The sequence below is a fragment of the Limanda limanda genome, chromosome 12 (genome assembly GCF_963576545.1).
Source record: "Limanda limanda chromosome 12, fLimLim1.1, whole genome shotgun sequence".
Lineage (NCBI taxonomy): Eukaryota > Metazoa > Chordata > Actinopteri > Pleuronectiformes > Pleuronectidae > Limanda > Limanda limanda.
Window position 1 is genome coordinate 14,442,775 of NC_083647.1, and position 22,529 is coordinate 14,465,303.

General features: G+C 41.6%; 2 protein-coding genes across 2 annotated transcripts in view; one reads left to right on the forward strand and one right to left on the reverse strand.

Moving 5' to 3' along the window:
* Positions 1-213: 213 nt before the first annotated feature.
* Positions 214-12,877, forward strand: itpka (inositol-trisphosphate 3-kinase A). The gene is made up of 7 exons (XM_061082412.1): positions 214-826; positions 6,774-6,870; positions 7,268-7,481; positions 8,687-8,891; positions 10,372-10,473; positions 10,849-10,920; positions 11,281-12,877. Exons 1-7 carry the CDS (start codon positions 416-418, stop codon positions 11,551-11,553), a joined length of 1,374 nt encoding a protein of 457 aa, XP_060938395.1. The 5' UTR covers positions 214-415; the 3' UTR covers positions 11,554-12,877.
* A 2,310-nt stretch (positions 12,878-15,187) lies between these two features.
* Positions 15,188-22,529, reverse strand: part of ltk (leukocyte receptor tyrosine kinase) — a 34,134-nt gene continuing 26,792 nt past the window's right edge. Inside the window, exons 23-29 of the mRNA XM_061083029.1 lie at positions 21,729-21,858; positions 21,545-21,642; positions 21,173-21,265; positions 20,822-20,923; positions 17,551-17,685; positions 16,403-16,493; positions 15,188-16,237 (exon numbers count right to left, since the gene is read on the reverse strand). Coding sequence (XP_060939012.1) covers positions 15,188-16,237; positions 16,403-16,493; positions 17,551-17,685; positions 20,822-20,923; positions 21,173-21,265; positions 21,545-21,642; positions 21,729-21,858 — 1,699 coding nt within the window. The remainder of the gene's footprint in view (positions 16,238-16,402; positions 16,494-17,550; positions 17,686-20,821; positions 20,924-21,172; positions 21,266-21,544; positions 21,643-21,728; positions 21,859-22,529) is intronic.

Genomic DNA, 22,529 nt, shown 5'->3' on the forward strand with positions numbered 1-22,529 from the left:
TTTAATTAGAATCTGTGATTGACCTTAATATTGTATTTTTTCTTTGGAAACACATGACAGTGTCATGCCAATAAAGGTTATTAAACTGAAAAAAAATGAGAGAGAGAGAGATAGATAGAAAGAGAGAGAGAGAGAGAGAGAGAGAGACAGAGAGAGAGAGAGAGAGAGAGAGAGAGAGAGAGAGAGAGAGAGAGAGAGAGAGAGAGAGAGGGGTTCCCCTGTGCGTCATTGCGCACAGAACAGACATTGGTATTTCATGTGTGAAGCCGCGGACATCAACGAGGAAGTAGCGCAGCGTCAGAACAACAACATCAAGTCTGAACTCTGTCAAAGTGACATGATCAGATTTAAAGGCTGGAGCGTCTGAAGCTGTGCACCTCTTGCTGTGCGCCCTCGCCGTGGATCCAGCTCTCCAATGCCCAAAGAGTGCAGGAGAAAGAGCTCCAAGGACTCCGGGCTCCCGGGGACTGGAACAAGCGATGGTCCCCGCTCAGAGCGAAGAACTGCCGCCGCGAAGGCCCCACAGATCTGCGATGATGTCCTCCAGAGAGCCGCTCACACCTCACCTGCGCCCCCGACTGCAGTGATGGATCAGCGCCGGGTGCCGCAGGTCACCATCACCCCGGAGGGAGGCGGCTGCTCCCGGGAGATGCGCCAGGAGGACTGGGGTGATGAGGTGGTCGAGACCCTGCGGAGGAAGCTGTCCAACTCCTCCATCTCCTCCACGGGCTCCTCCGCCGTGGACTCCGAAGATGACTTACTGAGTGACAACGAGAGCAAAAGCAAAGGCATCGTCAAACTGGAGCATCTGGTGGACACTGGAGAGGTGAGTGAGCAACCAACAAACCGTGAGCTGGTTAATATGGACTTTGAGAAGTGGTTTACAAGCGCATAAAACCACTGTAGTTTGTGGTAGCCTGTTTTATAACATGTAAAATACAACTCTCTCTGTCCCCTGCTGTCATATACAACCATGCATGACTAGGTCAACCACAGAAAAAGTATTGTCTACATCCTGGGACAAACACAACCACCACGCTTGACCTCCCCCGTGTGCAACTTTGCAAATCAGCATCCTTTATAGAATTACAGTAAAGAGCTGATGTTTCAAAAAGAAGAAACAACAGCCAGCAGAGTATACTTCCTCTCAGGAGACCTCAGGGATCGGTTTGACTGCAGAGAGGAGAGCCATTTACAGGGTGATGATACTATTCAATTCAATTCAGTTCAGTTTTATTCATATAGTGCAAATTCATAATATTACAGAGAGCCTTAAGTTCCCACAACAAGCAAACATATAGGCGACCGTGGAGAGGACCAACTCCTCAGAGGGGAGAGAGGCCGGGAACAGTTGTGTAACTAAGATTTAACTTTGGTCTGACTGGTTAATCCAATGGAAATATCATAATATTTGAGTAGTGTCAGATCCGGGTTCTGCAGCTCCGGAGTCAGAGATACCTGCAGAATGCTTTCTTAGAGTGAGCTCTTTGTAAGGATATTCCATAGTGAGTAAATCACTTTCATCAATACAGGATATATTTTTGTATCTGTCCCTTGATTATATGTGTTGTATGAGATGAAGAAAGAAATTCGTTCTTTGAGTTCATGTAAAAAAGACGAACTAAACAGCATTTGAGATCCTGCCAGAGAGCACGCGGGAAGATCGTCAGGAAATGTGATTGTCCCCATTGAAATCATGTTACGTCTCCTCATGTTTAATGGCTTATCAAAACCTCTCACATCAACCTTAATGATCCCGCTGTGTGTAAACTGAAACCAACACAATGTATTGCTGCTGAAAAGCCAGATCCCCTTTTGTTGTGTGCCGGGCGTCTGGAATGCCTTTGACATAGTTGTGCTTTTATTACACATAGTTTTATCTATTGTCTACAACTTGACGTCCCATTTCACACGTTGCTGATAAAAACATCGCTGCCTTCATGATTTATTTATATTTTTTCGATTCTTTCTCTGTGGCCTGTATTAAACCACCCTTGTTTTTTTTTGCTGATGTCTTTCCTGCAAATGACACACATTAATGTGCTTAAATCGCATGTGTTGCACCTTAAATGTCAGATCAACAAGTCGTTAAATGCTCATGTTTTGGCACTGCAAGCCCTGACCTTAAACACAGAGTGTGCTTCTCGCCCTCAGCACACAGACCAGTGGAGAAGCATTGGCCTTTAGTTCAATAAACGCTGAGGCTGCTATTTGTTTGCCTTTGACATTCTTGGCTGATACAGTTTTACTCTTGCCCCGATGAGTCGCTCGGTCCCACTGAACACGCTCGCGCACATTGTGTCGTCATGTGCCTTTCAGGAGCATCAATTCTTATTTTCTACATTTAGAGTTGAACAGAACAGCACATAGTTCTGCAGCTTCTACACAATCATCGTCCGTCCATGTGAGCTGTAGGGAAGTTGAGTGTGATCATAGTGAGTCACCTCCATGTTTCAGCCCTTTTTACTCTACAACATAATCTGCTTTTTGTCTCAACTGTCAGCACATCACCAGGACTCAGATTCAGACTTCATTGTGTGTTTGTGTCTGTGTGTTTTATGTTTCTACAACTTCTCCTTCCCTTCCCCATACAAGGTCTGTAGCTGTCACTCTGTTTGAAACAAACTGAAAACACATTGTCTGTTAGGCCTGTGTGTTCATAATGTGTGTGTCACGTTTGTGTTACCTCTTTAGGACATTTTTCCAGCATAAACACTGACCTTTTCAGGACCAGTGGACCTCAAGCTTGGTCCTAATGAGGCAACACATAATTTCAGAGGTCCTGGTTATTGTTAGGAGTAAGATGTGAATTGTGGTTATAGGATTGGGCATGAATTCGTCAAGGTGGATGTTAGGGTTAGGAGTAAGAGGGTAAGGTTAAGGTTTCAGTCAGGTAGTTGAAAATGAATAGAAATGTCAATAGTCAATGCAAAGTCCTAATAAGAATGGCTGTGCAATCAACGGTGTGTGTGTGTGTGTGTCAGAGCTCTTTCAGTCATAGAAACTCAAAATGGAAAGATGTTGATTGTTCCACATCTGAAAATAGGCTCTTTTCTATGCTCTTGCCCATTCAACCCCCACTCACACACCCACACATACACCCACTCACACACAAATATTTCAGCACAGGCTAACATGTCACTGTAATAATGTTTTTTCGTGGTCAGGAGCTAATGTCAGCCTTGACTTTTGACATTTAACAAAGAACCACTTGAGGAAGTAAGAAACATTTATTTATCAGTCCTCATGGTGTTATCATGGTGAAGAAAGTTTAAATGGAAAACACAACAGAGCAGAGTGAGAACAGACACAGGCAGCTGAACAAACTGGCTCATCACAGCAGTGCGATATATCTGAAAAACAGTGTGTCACACACACCACAGGCCCTGTGTTGGAAATGAGGCATCTGACAACAAGTACTGAAACCTTGCCTATGGTCCTAATCAGCTTATTCTAAGTTGCGTGAGTCAATAAAACTGAATTACCCTTGCGTGTCTTTTTCTTCCGCAGCGGTGAAAAGTAACACAGAGTATTCATTCAAGTACTTCCAAGTAGGTGTTTTCTGAAAATTTAAAAGAGCATATGAAAATGTCATTTAACTAGTGTCCCCCCATAGAAAGCAGAGATAGATAGATAGATACAGCATTATATTTTCTTGCTTTCCTGGGCCTATGAATTGACTTACAGTCACTCAGATTTATCTTATGATTCTATAGACGCCTGTTGTTCTCTATGATGGGAACGGATGAATGAATACCTAAGCAAAGCATTTGAAAACCACTTCCAGCGCTGACGCGTTTGATACACTCCCTATGTTACATAAGTCAACTTTTAGCAAACCTGTTATGTCAAGTCCTGACTTGACAGTGAAACCAGTATGTGTTATCAGTTCAAACTCATCAAGGCTGGCTAGGGGAGCAGGGTCTGAAGAGCATGAAGTTTCCAAATCAGGCTTTGTGTGAAATATAAATATTGTCCAGAGGGCTTCAGGGTCATTGTATTCACATCACAACTCAAGGGTTCGAAAGGGCGGCGTAAGGATACCAGAAATATACACATACTTGGCCTTTAATGGAAAATACCCCACGCTTTTCATTATGTAACTGTCCAAAAGTCAACAAAAATAACAATGCAATTATTAGCTTCTATTGTTAAACATTGAAGATGATTCAAAAGAAATGTGCAATACATTAATTCATATGGATTGCCTTCATGTACAATATGGGAGAACCCATTAACCACTGCCGGAGGGAAGACTCAGAATGTTAGATATTTGGGACACATTTTTAAGCAGAAGAGAATGATGTCATTTAATGAGATTTCGGCAGTATTTACATTAGAAATCTATATTGCAGAAATTTATGTCAGGGGACAGCCTACTATCTTGGCCACAGATAAAAAATATGGATAATAAACAAAACAAGATTTTAACAAATAGAGGTACAGCATCCAAACTTTATAAACTGTTATTACTCTCCTTCTACTATGAAATGGATAAAATCAAATCCCAATGGGAACTTGATCGGGTGAAACACCCACCACTGGAACAATGGGACACCATAAGAAGACGCACACATTATCTTTCAAAATGCGTTTTTCACAAACTTATACATTTGAGGATTTAATACAGAACATATATAACCCCACAGAAGCTGAACAAAATGAACCCTAATATGCCAGACTTATGTTGGCACGGTCGTGGTAAAAAGGGATCACTGACATATATGTTATTGCACTTCCTAGCAGTATGGGAGGTAAAAATATGCAGAGGTCTATAATAAATGTAGATGTATCCCCAGAAGTATGATAAAATGGATGGTTTACATTCCTATCTGTAAAAAGAATCATACTTATGAACTGGAGGGTGAGAAATCCTAATTAAATAAGCGGCTGAAGGACTTCATAGAACAGAACAGCCTCGGCCCTGCAGGAGCATTACAGAGACAATGATTTACTAGGGCCATGGACACTTCTAAAATAATACATCAATAAGAGACATTTAGTTTAAGGCTCTGTTTTATTTTGATCATAGATCTAATAGATATAAACCCTGTAGGCAGAGCAGAGAAGCACTGTTATGAAGGACTGACTGATGCACTGTACTCCAAGCAAATAACTATGTTTCATTTGACTGTATATATTTTGTGTGTAACCTATTTGTGTTGTACAGTCGTGATGAGTGTATCTGTTTTGTCTTGTCTATTTGCGAACAAAGGGTTTAGAAAAAACAACAACTCAGAGCTCGGATCTAAGTTCACATCCTCTCAGTCTGTGGATAATGCATTTCAGTTCAACATGAATCCAGACGCCAGTTTATTTCTGTCACAATGTGATCAGGCACATAAACAGTGTGTGTCTGCATTAAATGACGAGCAAGACAAGACAAGACTTGCAGCTATGAGGCAAATGTTGGGTTTGTGAAAGTGCGATACCTTCATAACGTGATATGGTCAGTAAACATTAGCACCAAGTGAAGCATATCACTTGACATTTAAGAGAGGCCCAGCTGACCACTGCAGAGTTCTGCTATTAGTGAGCCATGTGAACTGTGAGACGCTCGAGTGTTTCACTAACACGAGAGTCCCTCTTTCATTTCCCCTTTCGCTCTGAGCACACAAAGTGAAATGATGTGACCAAGGCCTGAAGTTGGGATTTAAATACATGTACGTTCAAGGTTTTCCTGTCAGTGCTGAAGAGTTATTTTTTCCCTTCCTTATATTGATTAGAAATGTCAGCGTTAAAGTGTGTGGTGAGATCTGGTCATTTCTCTCGGAGGGAATAAAACAGACCGTCCCCTGTAAGTGAGAAGCACCACTGTGTCTGTGAAATCTGCAAGCTGTTACCGTGTGTCCCTCAGTGTGTGTGTGTGTGTGTGTGTGGGTGTGGTGAGTCCTTCGAGACAAAAAGAAGGGGAAACCAGGGATGGCAGGAGATGAGCCCTTAAACAAACAACCATAAAAAATTGAAATAGAAATAGAAAGTACAGTTCTAATTTTATTTGTATTCATAACATCCTTAACCAGAAATTCACAATGCAGAGAGATGTTCCACCTGCAGTCTTACACATTCCAAATGTGCTATATTTTTGACAAAATTATGACACTTTACTTTATTAAAAGGTCCTGACCTGAACCCCAATAGATCTGCAAAATTGAAAGCTATCGCTGTAAAAGGCAAGCAGAAAAGCAACCCGATTGCAATATACCTGCATGCTAATGTGTAGTGTGGGTGTAAGAGTGGGTGGGATGTGAGAGGCCAACCACATGGCTGGTGTTTATTTGGTATTAAAACCTCTCCACTTAAATATCTAACAATTTTTTCAAAGATGACTAGTGCAAGATGATTCCTCTTCAACCTTTAATTATCTGCAGCTGTAAATTCACACTCCTGATGATAAATAGCCAGTTTAAGGGGATTTACTCTGTGAATCAAAGTTGTGAGTCCATCGCCACAACAGACTGGAGATGCTGAATAGAGATGCAGATAGCAGATATGAGTTTCTACCGAATTGGCATTTAACTGACCCAGATCGTAGGCAGTGGAAAACCAAAAGGCCTGGCATCAGATATACTGGCTCAAACTGCTTATGTGATCGGATTTCTACCCAGTCGCTGTATTCTAGACCAAAGTCAGCAAGTTTATAGCTCTTCTTGCTGCTATCAGGTCATCGATGTGAACAAGGACACACAAACCTCAAACTATCGCTCAATTCTTCACAATTGTATTCTGATCTGTTGTAATCTTTTACATCTGTTTTCTCGTGTCTCCTCCAGAGCAAGCCGTGGTGGAAGTTAAAGGCGATCGTTCAATGGCCGTTCAGCGCGAGCCAGAGGAGAAAACTAAACTGGGTTCAGCTCGCTGGGCATAAAGGTATGACCTGTTAAGATTGTATCCCAGACTACCCAGACCATCAGACACTGTTTGTGACCCTGTGGGTCCTCAACGGTAAAAATCTGAAATCCTCGCTGCCTCCACTGTCAGTATGTGTTGTGCAAGCTTAGACTTGTTTCTTTTTGGTATTATGTCATCTTTGGTGTAAGGGAACTCTATGATAAAATAAAAAATGGGAGGATATGAGGTCACCACATCCGGGATGGGGATTAGAACAAACACAGCAGTTGCCTAATGTGCACTTTAACATTCCCATACACAGGTACTGTATGTACAGTTTCCCCTTTGTCGACAATTCAATTTAGAGGCTGTATATTTTAAATGCCTGTCCCTCCTGCTTGGAAAAGTTGGAATGTTGTTCTGCGTCTGACTCCAGGTAACTTCAAAGCAGCAGATGAGGGCTCGATTCTGAAAAAGTTCTCAGAAAACGAGATGCAGTGTTTTGAGGAGCTACGGGACGACGCGCTGCTACCTTTCGTTCCTGGTTACCATGGCGTCGTGGAGAAAGACGGGGAGTCTTTCCTCCATATGACCGACCTGCTGGCAAACTTTGAACTTCCCAATGTCATGGATTGTAAGATGGGAGTCAGGTAAGGGAGTAAGATTTAATTTATGTACAAGTAGTAGATATTTTGTCATTATTTCTATTACTTTTAATTATATAAAACCCACATCCCTTGTACCATAGGGATGTTTGTTTTAATCTTATTTCTGCCAATTCAAGAAGATAATGCCATATCATTTTTCTATATGCATCTGTTTTTATGTTAGTTAATCGTGGTGTGTTGAAAAAGATGAATGAGATCAGTTCAGTCTGGGGACAGTACGTGCTGCCTGAAGCATTTTTGCTCTATAAGGGAACACCTGCTGTAACTGCAGGCTATATGCTTGGCTTCCTGCCACAATGGGCGTAGTGCCTTGCTGAATCGTGTGCACAAGCACAAATGCACACACACACACACACAGACACGCCCGCGTGCGCACACAGACACGCGCGCGTGCGCGCACACACACACACACACACACACACACACACACACACACACACACACACACACACACACACACACACACACACACTAACCTGCAGGGTTGGACAAACCATGCACATACAGGTTTTATTTAATGTAAACTCAATATTTCTGTGTGTTTGTGTTACCAAGGCTACACATATGCTGCATTTACATGCTCAGGGTGTCCCTGGAGACTCCCCTCTGTCGAAAATTCTCAACCACAAAGCTGCAAAACCGCTTACTTGCAAAAAGTCACACTTAGACTTTTAGAGTTAAACGCTGCACGCTGGAGTCTCCTCTCAGCTTCCCTCCGCAGCACAGAGGAAGTGTGGCTGACAAACTGAAACTGAAATCCACATCTGTTTGCACATGATCGCCTGGTACGAATACGACAAGAGTAAATGCGTTGCTGCACATAGCTGTGCAGTTCTGTGATGACATTTTAAGGCATTTATGCAGCAGTCATAAATATGCTGATATCTGCAACATGTTCATTTATTTCTCAAATTATTCAAAATATGGATCTTGAGGGGAAAAAAACAGACATGTTTTAGGGGACTGATATTTATGAGTGTGTGAAATTTGGTGCAGATCCACATAAAAATTAAAATCTGGCTTTATTAGGAAGCTGTTGGACATGTATCAGAAATGTATCAGCCATCTTCCTTCTTAATAACTTGGGTATACAAACCCTTAAAGTAAATAGTAGTGGTATTAAATAATGGTAGTGTGTAAACAAACGGATCCTGCACCTCAAGGATTATTCTATCCTGCTGTTTCAGGACTTACTTGGAGGAGGAGCTTGTTCGAGCGCGAGAGCGGCCCAAGCCGAGGGAGGACCTGTACAAGAAGATGGTGGAGGTGGACAGCGGAGGGCCGACTCCCCAGGAGCACGCGCAACAAGGCGTCACCAAGCCGCGCTACATGCAGTGGAGAGAAACCATGAGCTCCACCAACACTCTGGGCTTCAGGATCGAAGGGATCAAGGTAGAGGGAGTGATACGTCCACATACTATTATCATGATTAACATTAACAGGTTAATCATGGTGCAGGGAAGCTGGCTCATGGTGAGAGGATTTCTGGGGTGAAATTCCAAACCAGCCTTGAGATGAATGAATAAGAACACGCGTGTGAATGTGAATGCAGTGTTTGCATTAAACATTAAGGAGGAATTAAAGCTAGTTATAATAAATCTAAACATAATGTATCATAGTGCCTAACTTACAAGGAACGAGAGGGGAACTATGAGAGAACAATCCTCCACTAAGGCTGATGACATGTTAAAGAAATTGAAAGAAAATAACTCCTGGATCCTCTCGATTAATCCAGATCTTCTCCAGAAATTAGACAGGTTCTTACACGGGTCATGCCCCACAAGTCCACACACTTCTACCAAATTTGATTAAGGAGTTTTTGAGTAATCCTGCCTACTGTCAAACTAATGGCATTGAATACAATAGAAAGGCACATACCTCTGCCAAGGCTGATTGGGAAAGAAATTACATTGACATGTTGTGGCAAGTCCCCTGCCACTGTGGAGTCTTCCAACACCAGCCAGACAACAGGCGCTCACCGGCACCATACTCTAAATCCCAGAAATCGACACTTCTAACCTAAATTCAGTACCTTAAACATAAATCTGCCCTCTGAAAGGCACAACTTCTCACTGGACCGTCTCATTACAGTGTCCTGTGGCAGCTCAGCCCTCTGTCTTCTTCCGGTCGTCTGTCTCTATTAGTCTGTGGCAACTCTCCCGCTGCCACAAATAAAGCAGGGGAGCGATTGTCTAACTGGAGTCAGCTGTACTAAACCCTCCTGCTGCAGCCTGTACCACATCAACACCCGTAAACACAATAAACACAGACAAAATATCTGTTCTTAATGAACTGAATAAAGGTCATGTTTCTAAATAGACCTATTTCGCGTCACAAAATCCAGATCACTATCTAGATCCACACAAAATTCCTCTTGTTCATAGACATTAGCATTCTATAGATGTCAGATTTTTTCACAAAGAAAGAAATTCAATGGAGAAGAAAAATGGAGGAAAATTACCTTTGTCAAAATGTTAGGATCCAGTCACACATATGCAAATATTTAAATGGGGAGTAAAATACTTTGGTTCCTGTGGCGAGGTAAATCACGCTGTGGCTTCGCGTTGGTGAACTTTGACCCGCTATATTTGCATTGGCCAATATTTTCAATTGTGTGACCGCGCCCTTAAAGAATGCTGCCCTGCCCGTAATCCTGAGATTTCCCAGCTTGCCAACTAAGTCAGCTGCTCCTTATCAGCTCTTCTTGCCTTTTGCTACCAACCTCTACCACACCCTGACTCTGCTGTTTGCCTGCTTCTGCTGTCAAGCTCATTGTCGAGTATTGACTTTTCCTACACGTCATTGTGTTCTAGTTTTTAGTGACTGTTTAATTTCTTTTCGTTCTTAAATTGAGGCTTTTCTCTCTCTTTAGAAATGTGACGGTACATGTCAAACTGACTTCAAGAAAACCAGATCGAAGCAGGACGTCATCCATGTGTTCGCCGACTTTGTTGGCGGGAACGTTAACATCATGGTACGTGCAGACATGTATTATATATACACACATGTAATGACACCAAGATGTGCTTAACTATGCATATACAGTTCACACAGCTTCAGACATTCAACACTACAAAAACTACAATCACCCATATATAAATATTTTTGTACACCCAGTCCTTACACAAAGAAAAAGGTTGAGACTCATTCAATGATAAATGAAAACAACAGTGTTTGAACTGTGAGAGCAAGCCACAGAGTAAATAAATCCACAAAGCACAAAGTAAATATTCACGCTGTGGTTATGTTTGAGTTTTCTGTCGTGCTAGGGTTTCCAAAATATACACTGTGCCTACACCCATGTTAATATTTTATGATACGCCCTTACTATTGTTTTCTTGAAATACAGAAGTCTTACCTGAGTCGACTGACGGAGATCCGGCAGGCCCTAAAGACATCAGAGTTCTTCAAACGTCACGAGGTGAGGATTCAACTGAAGGCGAATGATAAATAATGATAAATAAATAAAAACAAACATCCCTCTCAAAAGTAAAGGGTTGCACCAGAGCATTAAATTTAAATTCTTCTTTAGGGACAGTACACTACTTTGGCCTGTCAGTGGTCAAAGGTGATCTCATATGAGTCTGAAATATATTGTATATCAACTGAAACTACGCTGGTATTTGTAGTTCATCAAATAAACTGGTAAGGATTCAATGTTGCATAAAGATTAATTATTCAAGTTTATCCTTTGTCACCTGTCTGTATTTTTGTGATAGCAAGGAGCAGAGGAAAGAAATTAATATGGTAATGAATAATAAACCCTCCGTCTTGTTCACAGGTCATTGGCAGCTCTCTCCTCTTCATCCATGACCACAAGGGCAATGTACAGGTCTGGATTATTGACTTTGGAAAGACCACAGCTTTACCAGAGGGCCAGATGTTAAACCACGATATTCCCTGGAAGGAAGGCAACCGTGAGGACGGTTACCTGTGGGGGCTGGAAAACCTCGTCCACACACTGGAGTCTGTGAGCATCAGAGGGAACGTCGACCAAACCTGTGACTCAGTTACCAAAGAAAATAGCCAGATGGTAGAAACAGATGGCCTGTGATCTTTGACCTATGAATGCATTCAAAGAACTCAAACTATTTTAATGGACACCAAATAGAGAAAATCCCCCCCCTAATACCTTTAGGGGGGGGATTTTTGATTTGAGGTCTCTGTATGAGATGTGTTAAACGATTACGATGAGCTGCTTCAGTAATCCAAGGATCTGGCTTTTACCAGTTTAGGTAATAGGGGACCATATTGGGCACTGAAGGGTTTGGCACTAACACTGACAAGAAAAGACACTGAACTGAGAGGAGCCGAGAATTTGTCGCTAGTTTGTGCAAATGAACTGACACTAATTCAGCTTCCTGCAACGTGAGCAGAGGTGAAAGTGAAGCATTTTTTGACTTTCAGTTAGAGAGATGGAATGTTGCTTGTCAAGGTAAATTTCAGAAAATTGATATCAAGAAGTAAGTCACAAACTCAGGGACACCTCGGATCATAGATTGTATATTAAGATGGACGGCATGTCTCCACTTTCTCTCACTATCCAGAAATGAAGCCAAAATATCCCAGTTACTTTTTAAGTTTAGCTCATGTCCCGTCTGCTAACATGGATAAGGTGAGTATGGCTTCACTTTCTGGGAGCAGTAACATTGTCCATCTTTATATACAGTCTAGGTTTATACTGTCAACCTTCATGTTACAAACCTGAGTGTGATATCAAAGCACAATTTGTTTTCTGTTGAGACTGGGTCTTAGTTCATATAATCGTACAACTACAACATTATATCACATTGTCAGTACAGTACTGCATAACTATACGACTGTATTATTAGTGTCACTGTTTTGTTCAACTGTAATGTATTGCCTATCAATTTATATTTCTGTTATGATTTTATTCATGTAATCAAACTTTGTGCTGCTGCAGAAACAGATGCTGCATTGTTTGTTACAGCCCAATTTATTGGTTAATCGGTCTATTAGAAGAAATGTGCAAATCGAATTAATGGAAATATACACAAAATAAAAAGGGACATTATTAGATACAGATATTTTAAAATTTCAATAGTAAAAACACTATTTTCTATTTTGTATATTAGTCGGGACTGAGTTTGCACCTGTAATTGTTACCAGTACAAAACTGTGGGTAAATAATGAAACTTACACAGTTGAGGTAAATATATGATGATTTATTTGGGGCACATTAAGGTGAAAGATTAAAGTGTGAAAGACCGTATATTGCATAGAATGTTGTTGCACTGTTGGTTGAGGTTTAACACCCTTGGCTACTTAAAGAATAAAAAAAAAATCCACCAGGCCTTAAAACAAAAAAATACACTGTGAGCAAGAGGTGCTTGTAAAATAAATTCCACTGAAATCAATATTTGTTGTTGTTGCAGAAATTTCTCACTAAATAATAAACCAAATATAGGGTTAGGAAATTGATGGCAGTCAGGTAAGTGAACATTTCTGAATATGTTATTTTCAAGTGGACAGTTGAGCATCTGCGATAACAATTCACTAATATCAGCAAGCCTGAACATACAAAAAAAACATTCTATAAGCTAATGAAACACTTATATACTGTAAATGTAACCATTCATTCAACGTTGTAAAAAATAAACTATCAACATGTTTAAGCTAAAAAAAAGACACATACTAGAGTACAACTTAATAAATCGATTAAATAAGAATAACCTGAAAATATAAATACAGAACAGAGACTGAGATACCTGCAGCAGCATGTTTGGTATTTCAGAACTGAACACTCCCCCTGCTGAGTAAAACAACCGCACCAGCAGATGCAGTGTCGTGTTCAGAATGGCAGTGATTAACTACGGGTACAGATTCATCACAAACAATAAATGAAAACAAATGTCAAATCAATGACAAAATGGCTACAAATGCAACAGGTTAGTCCAGTGTAAGGAAGTAAGTACAAAAATAGCGATAGCAATATTTTCACAGCTGCATGGTCATCGTCAAATTCTATATGTTTGTACATTTATGAAACGTCAATACAAGGACAAAAATCAAATCAAAATAATTAAGATTGATGTAGTTTTTGAAAAAAACTAAATATATAGGTCATCGGCAAATTACCACAGTTGCCTGCTAGCCTGTAAAACTCACGAGTAAACATGTGACATCATGTTTATTTTAGTTGTTTAAAATGGTGAGGTTTTAGACGCTCAACTTGTTTTTAATTTCCTTTTTGTACAGAATGAAAAAATGTATAATGTCTTAAACAATGCATCTTAAACAGGTGCTGGTAGGTATTTAATAACTGGTTACATTCGTTTCCTCTTGTTAACTGGTTCCCCTACAGCCAGCGTTCAGTTAGCTTAGCTTAGCACAAAGACCAAAAACAGGGGGCAGCCGTTTGCCTGGCTTGCTAGCCTGTAAAGCTTGCTAATAAAATTTGTAACAAATCAAAACACCTTGTTTTTAATTTAGTTTTTTTAAGAGATTGAAACAAATGTGTAACGTGCAAATTAATGTGTCTGAAAAAGTTGCTGGTAGGTATTTTTTACCTGGTTCCCCTTGTTTCCAGTCGCTAGCTTAGCAAAGTGGCTGCTGGTTGTAACTTCATATTTACAGTACTGACATGATCTTCTCACCAACACAACCCGTGAGACTGAATGAAAGAAGGAAACAGGCAACGACAGCAAGCTGTGAGGGCCAAGCCAGCGTCGCTCACAGCATCGATCAGGAAGGCATCCAAACAATCCACAAAGCAGTCAGAGAAAGATAAAGGAGCCCATGTACGTCAACAATCTCATTCCACGAACGTCTACAATCATATTACTAAAATTCTAAACTCGGGCAAAGTGAAATCAAACTCAACTGTCTCCATGACAACTGAGCAAACTAAACTTAACAGGAAGTCCAAGAGATGAGGCCAACAGCTTTGAAAACACCTCGGAAGTGGTCATTGTGTCGACAGCTTTGTTTTCAAAGATCATGAATTCACCTCCAGGCACAGCTTTGTTGAAAAAACTGACATTTACAGGAAACATGTTATTGCAGTAGCTTTGGGATCATCTGTCTTCACATTATTTGGGATGAAAGCAAATCAGATTCTCGTTACAAGCACTACAACTTCCTGTACACATGAATGACAATAAAAATAAAACAAAATCGTAACTCCATACTTCCTATTCTACAAAAGCTATGTCTAATTTGATCTGCTGAGATAAAAACAATCCCCTCCCAAATGGCAAATGTATTATTTGGCTTGTTTTTGTTTATATACATCTGAATACAACACATTGTTCATAATACTTTTATATATACTGTTGCCAAAGCTGTTGTGACAAAGAATATAGCAAATAAAAACACAGGAGTCTGACTAATACAGTCTTCACCAACAATGTTGAGAAAGTGCAGGTCTGTGTGTCATCCAGTGTTTGAGCTTCAGTGTTCAGCTACCAGTGGCAAAGGGAAAAAGTCAGGCACTGGCTCTAAGTATCACAGTGCAGTTGAGTGTTTGTTTGTGTGTAAGGGTTCGAGTGTGTTTTCCAGCATTCCAGGAGCTCTGAGGATTTGCTGTGGTGTCTGTGGCCGAGTCCTCGTGGTCATGCTTTCTGTTCCAGAAATCCAGAGCTTTACTTTTCGTGTGTGAGAGATGGGGCTCCTGGTGAAATTTTAGCTAAATAAAAATCCAGATCCCTGTTATTGTGAGCCGTTTCTCAGATTGGGGTAACGCTGAGGTCTTCGGACAGGGAAAAACCTGAGTCACGGTCACGTGTGGGTTTCTCAGCTTTGGTTTGTCTCCTCACGTCCTCGTGGCCATAGCTGGCGTGACGCTTCAGCAGCAGTTTGGGCACACAAGAGGAGGGGGCATGGAGGCTAAACGTCAGTCCCAGGCTGGTCCCTGAGGAAACACTCGGGGCAGAGCTGGTGTTTGCGACAGCTTCTGAAGCTTTGGGTAGAACCAGGGGCAGGCTCTCTGCCTCATAGCTTTGCTCGTCATAGGCATAGTTGACATTACCACAGGGGAAACTCTGCAGCTTAGCCAGGTCCATGCCAGCTTTCATTGTCCCACCTGCTGGGGACTTATTTGAGGATGAACTCTGGGCAACATGGGGCTGGCAAGAAGGGGATGAAGTTGGGGAAGAGCAGAGGCTGGAAGGGCTGAGGTGGGAGCTGCTGGTGCTGTCGAACTCAGCCTCGTTGCTCTCTAAAGCTGGGCTGCAGGAGGTGTTGGTGGACGTGGAGCTGGAGAGTGGCATGGACTGAGTATGAGCCAGTGTTTTCTTCCCTCTTAAGTTTTCCAAAACCCAGGAGCTGTATGTGGGGTTCCACAGGTTCTTGGTCTTGTTCTTCAGCCTCTGGCTCCCTGAAGAGGAGCTGTTCCTGGAACAAGGTCGGTGGTGCGGAGGCTCAGGGTGGAGCCAGTGGCTTCCTGCTGCTGCTGCTGCTGACAAACCAGGGGCAGGAACAGGCTCAGCCCAGGACGGCTGCAGGGCCTCCCGGTATGATGTCACCTCCTGGTGGACAGGTTGGATTCTCTGGAGGAGTAGACGAGGTTTGGTGGGCTGTGGAGGAAGGGGAGTCGGGCCTAGGCCTAGAGAGGAGAGCCCCAGTTGTGAGGGGGCATCCTGGGTAACAGGGTGGGACACGAGGAGCGGTGTGAGGCTGCTGGAGGTGAGGTCAGAGGGACGGATTAATTTGCCGCTATCATCGTCTGTGTTGGGGCCATATTCTACTGGCAGGGGTGTGTTGATCACGTCTGGGTCCTGATAAAGAAAATTTCATGAAAAGAAAATGATAAGAATCAACATTTGCGAAATTACAAGGCAGAAAAACAAGAACAAAATAGTTAGGAAAGAAAAAAATCTATTTGAAAAATTAATTTTGATATAATTATTAATTAAGTTAATGTGATATTAAGACCAGGATACCTGAGTGCAGTAGTTGATTCTCTCCAGGATAGTGGAAAAGTTTGGTCTGTGTTCGGGACAGTGCTGCCAACACTGGGTCATGATCCGATAGCTGCACAGAAACCCACAAAACCCACATATTGTTAATATGTATGTTTTATAGACTGCATTGTAAATGTAATACAGTTGGACCAATGCTTCTGTGGTAATATAATAATAAATGTCCGTGTCCCCACGTAGTCATCACTTTGGAGAGAGAAGAGAAGCAAAGAAAACTTCAGACATTTCCATATCAAAGGTGGTCGATGAAAGGGATTCAGTGCCGTCAGCTCTTAAGACTTTTGGCTAAAAAAATAAGTCTTGCAGTTTTTCTTAAGTTTTATATTTCACAAGCTTTTATCCTGAGCAGAGTTGAGATCCCAACTTAATCCCAAATCCTCAAGGGAAATAAGACATCCCAAGTGTGAGTGTTTGGCTTGAATATAGTATAGAGACTCTGCTGTAATCGCATCATATTTAGGTGGCTGAGGCTCACAAGGTAGAGCGGGTCATCCATTAACCAGAGTGTTGGTTGTTCGATCCCCTGCTCGTCCAGTCTGCTGTCATTAGGCACGACATTGGGCCTTAAATTGTCCCTGACATGTGAATAGAAGAGTTGTGTGACTGTGACTTGTACTGTGGAGCACTTTGAGTGGACAATAGGATACTACAGCTTTACATAGACGCAATTCATTTAGCAGTTTAAACAATTAAAATTTAATTTGGAAAACTACATTTTTCAATCGTGAGTGACAAACTTCACATCCACATATGAAATATACTGGTTAATACATGCAAGTCTTTCAAACTCAAATTGTTAATAATTATCGGAACATCACAACAAAAGATAATTAGTTGGTACAACTGCAGTTGATTAAGTTGGCCTCACAAATCTAGTGCAGTGAGAAACTTTGAGTTTTCCTAACTTTACCCAGTTTTGTCTGTCAAGTGAAGTCCACTCAAATTTTGAGTCCACATACTAATTTTTTTTTTAATTTGCAGGGATTTATTGAAACAAGAATTGCAAATCCAGGCACCTCAAGTCGAACTAAAATAATTTCAGTTCTCCGCTCTGCTTAGAATTTAAATCCAGGCTGGAGCAGTTTGATGTATTTGCTGTTGGTACTCACACAGGCCCTGGACAACCTTTGGGAGGATCCATTCTCCCTCCGCTGGTGACAAACTCTAGCACCTCCTGGTTGGTTTTACAAGGATAGGGCATGTAGCCCAAGGAGAGGATCTCCCACAGCAGCACTCCAAATGACCTGCAGGGGGAGACACAGATCAACAACTGACTGGTCTCGATCACTGACAGATAATCGAGAGGGGGGACATGCCAAACATTTCCTGCTTTCATGGGCCTAAGTTAACACCAGCCCAAATACTCAGTACAACACAAACAACTGGAGATGTCGTCTCGTCTTGGCCGAAGCTAGAATTCACCACATCTGCATCAAACTACAAAGCTCCAGGGTCATCATCTTTAGTCTGGTCTTCCTCTTGACAAAATGTATGTTTGTTTCCTGCAGGGTAATTACAGTGTCACAGTGTTACAGAGTCCCAATTCTTTCTGCTCAACAATTACAGCCTGGTATTTTTATCATGTGCAGTCTGATTGCACTTCCTGGAAGTTTCTGAATCACCAAAACAGAAAACACTAATAGAAAACAAATTGTCTTTTAGTTCAATTATACTGCTTGGAATAGATTAGATAATAAACAAAACCATTTATATTTACTTGAGCATAAATTGAATCTAAGAGTTTCCATTCTGAACACTTGTTTATGAGTTCTTGTATTTTCTATCACTGTGTTTGAACCTCGCAGATGGTGAAGTGTGATGTGACGTATTTCTCCAGTGTTGTTCCCTGGGGTCGAGCTCTGGTAAGTGGATGAGAAGCCGCACAAGCTTGCACTTGCAGAAAAACTAGTCCACGCCTTTGTTACATCGAGACTGGACTATTGTAATTCATTATTATCAGGCTCCAGCAGCAAGTCGTTAAAGACTCTGCAGCTGGTCCAAAATGCCGCAGCACGTGTCCTGACGAGAACTAAGAAAAGAGAGCACAATTCTCCAGTATTAGCATCGCTACACTCGCTTCCTGTTAAATCTAGAATAGAATTTAAAATTCTCCTCCTCACCTTCAAGGCCCTTAATGATATGGCACCTCTTTACCTTAAAGAGATGTTAGTTCCATATCAACCTACTAGAGCACTCCGATCCCAGAACTCAGGTTTACTTGTTGTCCCTAAAGTCTCTAAAAGTAGAGTAGGAGCCAGAGCTTTTAGCCATCAAGCCCCACTGCTGTGGAATAATCTCTCACTTTCAGTTAGGGAGGCAGACACGCTCTGTTCGTTTAAAAGTAGACTCAAAACCTTCCTTTTTTATAAAGCTTATAGTTAGAGCTAATTTGTGCGATGTTCCAAATTTGATTAAATGGCAAAAACCCCTGATGATGCTAAGACGCACAGGGAATTTATGACACAAGACACACGGAGCTTCTCTTTCCTGCTTCTCCTTCCATTTCTCCATATTTATCACATCAAGATAATTCTTATCTGATCAGTACATGTTACTAACTTGACCCCTTTTCCCGGAGTTTCTGTGCCTTAGCGCCCGCGGATGCAGGGCCACAGCTGTGGCCGCACCATGGATTATGATTGTGGATCGCGTGTCGGAGGTCGCAATGGTGGATCCAGTGGTGGATTCTGTATCGTGCCAGCTGATCGTCGTTGTAATGGAGGATCCTTTGTCGCGTTGGCATCGGATGATGAGGGACCACGACCGAGGCGGCAGCTGATAATGGATTCTAACTGGCGGCGGTGGACAATGACTGTGGATTATAGTGGATCTCATCCTGATGCTGGATCGTGGTCTTGCTGCTGGCCAGAGACTGTGATTGCAGCGGGACTGCCTGACACATAGTATTGAAAAATGTTTAGCCTAATGGATGCTGCTAAAAATCCTGATGATGTTTTCTTACACCTGACATCTATTGCACTTCTGTCCGTCCTGAGAGAGGGATCCCTCACATGTGGCTCTCTCTGAGGTTTCTACATATTTTTACCTGTGAAAAGGGTTTTTAGTAGTTTTTCCTTACTCTTGTTGAGGGTTAAGGACAGAGGATGTCACACAATGTTAAAGCCCCATGAGACGAATTGTTATTTGTGAATGTGGGCTATACAAATAAAACTTGATTGATTGATTGATTGACTTGTTTTTTTCATTGGTTCGGATGAAAATCTCGCTTGAAAACCATTGCTCTTCCAGCTAATCTTGAACAGCTTGAAGCAACAGTGTCCCTCTGCTGAGTTCAGCGATACTTTTTTGTGGTCAAAGCAAAGCTGATCCTCGGCACAATTCCACCACTGTGTTTGACAGTGCTGCCTTACGTCTCCGCATTCAAATTCTGATTGAAACTATTAACTTCAGACTGTTTGCGGAGTTCATCCGAAAACAAACCTTCCTTTCAGTTTTCTAAAGGAAAAGTTTGATTGTTTCTGAATTTCTGACGTGTTACTGACGTGTATAGAGAAGTGGTTTGGTTTGGACACTGCTCAGCTGGCTCTGTGTTTGAATACTGATGCCTCGCTGTCTTGTGAAGATCTACGGCTCTTTAGATGCTGAACTTGCTGTAGGTCTCTGTTTAGAAGTAAAATGATGTGATTTGTGAAAAATCTCTTCAGCAGGACAACAAGAAGGCTTCTAAATTAGCTGGAATTAAGAGCTGGGAAACTTTCTACCACACATAAGAGAAACAACGTAGAAAGATGAATAAGTGAAATTTCACACAAAACCGATGACGATGCTTGAATGATGTAATATTATTCATCTTTTATGAAAGGCTTCAAATTTATGCCAGTTATAAATAACACATTATTTATTAAAAGGTCTTACAACACACCAGAAGTAGCGCCCTTAGGTTGTATGCCTCCTCTTATTAGTGCAGTGTCAGTATACATATGTTTTTTTTCAGACATGAGGTGACAGTTACCTTTTGCCTTTAACTACTGAAATCAATATTTTAAATTTACAGATTTCCACTGCCTGAAGATGTTGTACGTCATAATCCAGAAAATGCACCAAGTAGTGTCTGCAAGCATTTCTTTTCTTTCCCAGATGAGCTGACTATATAGTTCTCAATATAGAAGTGGATGATGTTGGACACAGCATGAGTGAACATTTGAAAATACAATTTTGAACAAATTTGAAAGGATTATCTTCACGTTCACAAGGCCATAAACCAGTTATGTTAGGTAACAGTAAAGTGAATGGTGGAGGCATAAAATATTTCAACTGAACCCACTTAAAATTGAGAACACAGCCTCTTTTTCTGTGTATTTAATCTGGAATCCTCCCTGTAGATATCATGTGTTTATATTATATCTTTCATGTTTATACCATGTATCCGTCTTGCAGGTAAAGATTCCCTCCATAAAGGCCTCCGGTGGCATCCATTTAACTGGCAGCATGGCACGACCCCCTTTCCTGTAATAGCTGGCTCTAGGAGAGGAAAAACAATGTCAGATGTGGAAATGTCCATTTATCATCGGTTTACAAGAGAAGATAAGTACGACAACAACTAAAAGATTTAGTACATATGAGAGACTGGTCCCATGGGGGAAAATAGATCTCCTTGAACTGGTCAACCAAATGCTGCCTTGACCCTGGCTCCCCTGAGACACATCATCTTTAATCATCCAGCATGCTTTGCTTTGAGGACTTCAAAATGTGAGGATTCATTGTACAGACCTGTAAATATCCCGTGCCATGCCAAAGTCTCCAATTTTAGCCACTCTGTCCGGTCCAGGGTAAGTAAGCAGGCAGTTTCTGGCAGCAATGTCTCTGAAAAACACAGGAAATCATGTTTCTCCCCATCATTCTAGCAGCAGTCTAGATCCGGGCCTGTTGACCATGACAACTAAGTGCCTAACCCTAGCCTAAACCTAATTTTAACCCTAACCCTAACCCTAAAAACAAAGTCTTAACCCTTTAAATCCAATGATTCTACTAAACCAGATAGACATGCGCCAGACGCACACACACACACACACCCACACACTCTCTCCCTCTGTCTCTCTCTCTCTCTCAGCAGTTAAAGTATAATGGCATGTGAATAAACACCTGTGAATAAAGTGGTTCTCCTCCAGGTAGCGACAGCCACAGGCGATGTCTTTGGCGATCCGCAGCAGCTCCCGCATAGTGAGAGAAGAGGTCTGGCCCTGGACACAGCACAGTTCGATTTAATGTACAACACACACAGATACACACACATGTATATGCACAGAAATATACGGTAGAGACGTACAGCTCGTGGCCTGTTCTGCCTCAGAAAACTCTTCATGTCTCCTCCGGTCATCAGCTCCAGCAGGATGAAGCGAGGCAAGATGTTGAGACTGACGCCGATGCAGCGCACAATGTTCTCATGGCTGAACTTGCTGCAAGGACAACAGTGAACAACACTTAGATTAATATGACTGCAGTTGTGTGTATAAAAAAAGATATGCTGTCATGCAAAAAACTGTTACTGTGACCTTGACTTTTAACCTCCACCCACAAAAATGTAATCAGTACATCTTTGAGTCCAAGTGAATGTTTTGGTCTATATATGAAGACATTTCCTTAAGCTGATCTTAAGATATCATGCTCAAGAAAAACATACACATATTTTGTGAGGCCACTGTGATCTTGACCTTTGATCTTTGGCTACCAAAATCGATTGATCAGTTCATCATTGAGTCCAAATTAATATTTGTACCCAATTTGAAGAAATGCCCTCAAGGCATCGTGTTCACAAGAATGTGATGAAGGGACAGATAACCTGGAAAATTTGAAAGGCTCCGCACCAGGGTCATTTTGTGCCTCTATGACGAACAGGGGTTTTAAGAATAACAACTAAAAGATGTTTTGTGTCTGCTGTTTGTTTAGTTATTAAGTAACTTCCGCATTGTGTTTGATTTGAGTGATCATGTGTGATCGGATCTAAATTCAGTTTGATCAACATCATCTCTTATGACACAAAAATCCCCAACAGATGTTTAAGATTGAGAATAATTACACACATTAAACAATTAACGTCACCCGGGTCTCAATGTAGAGATAAATGAGC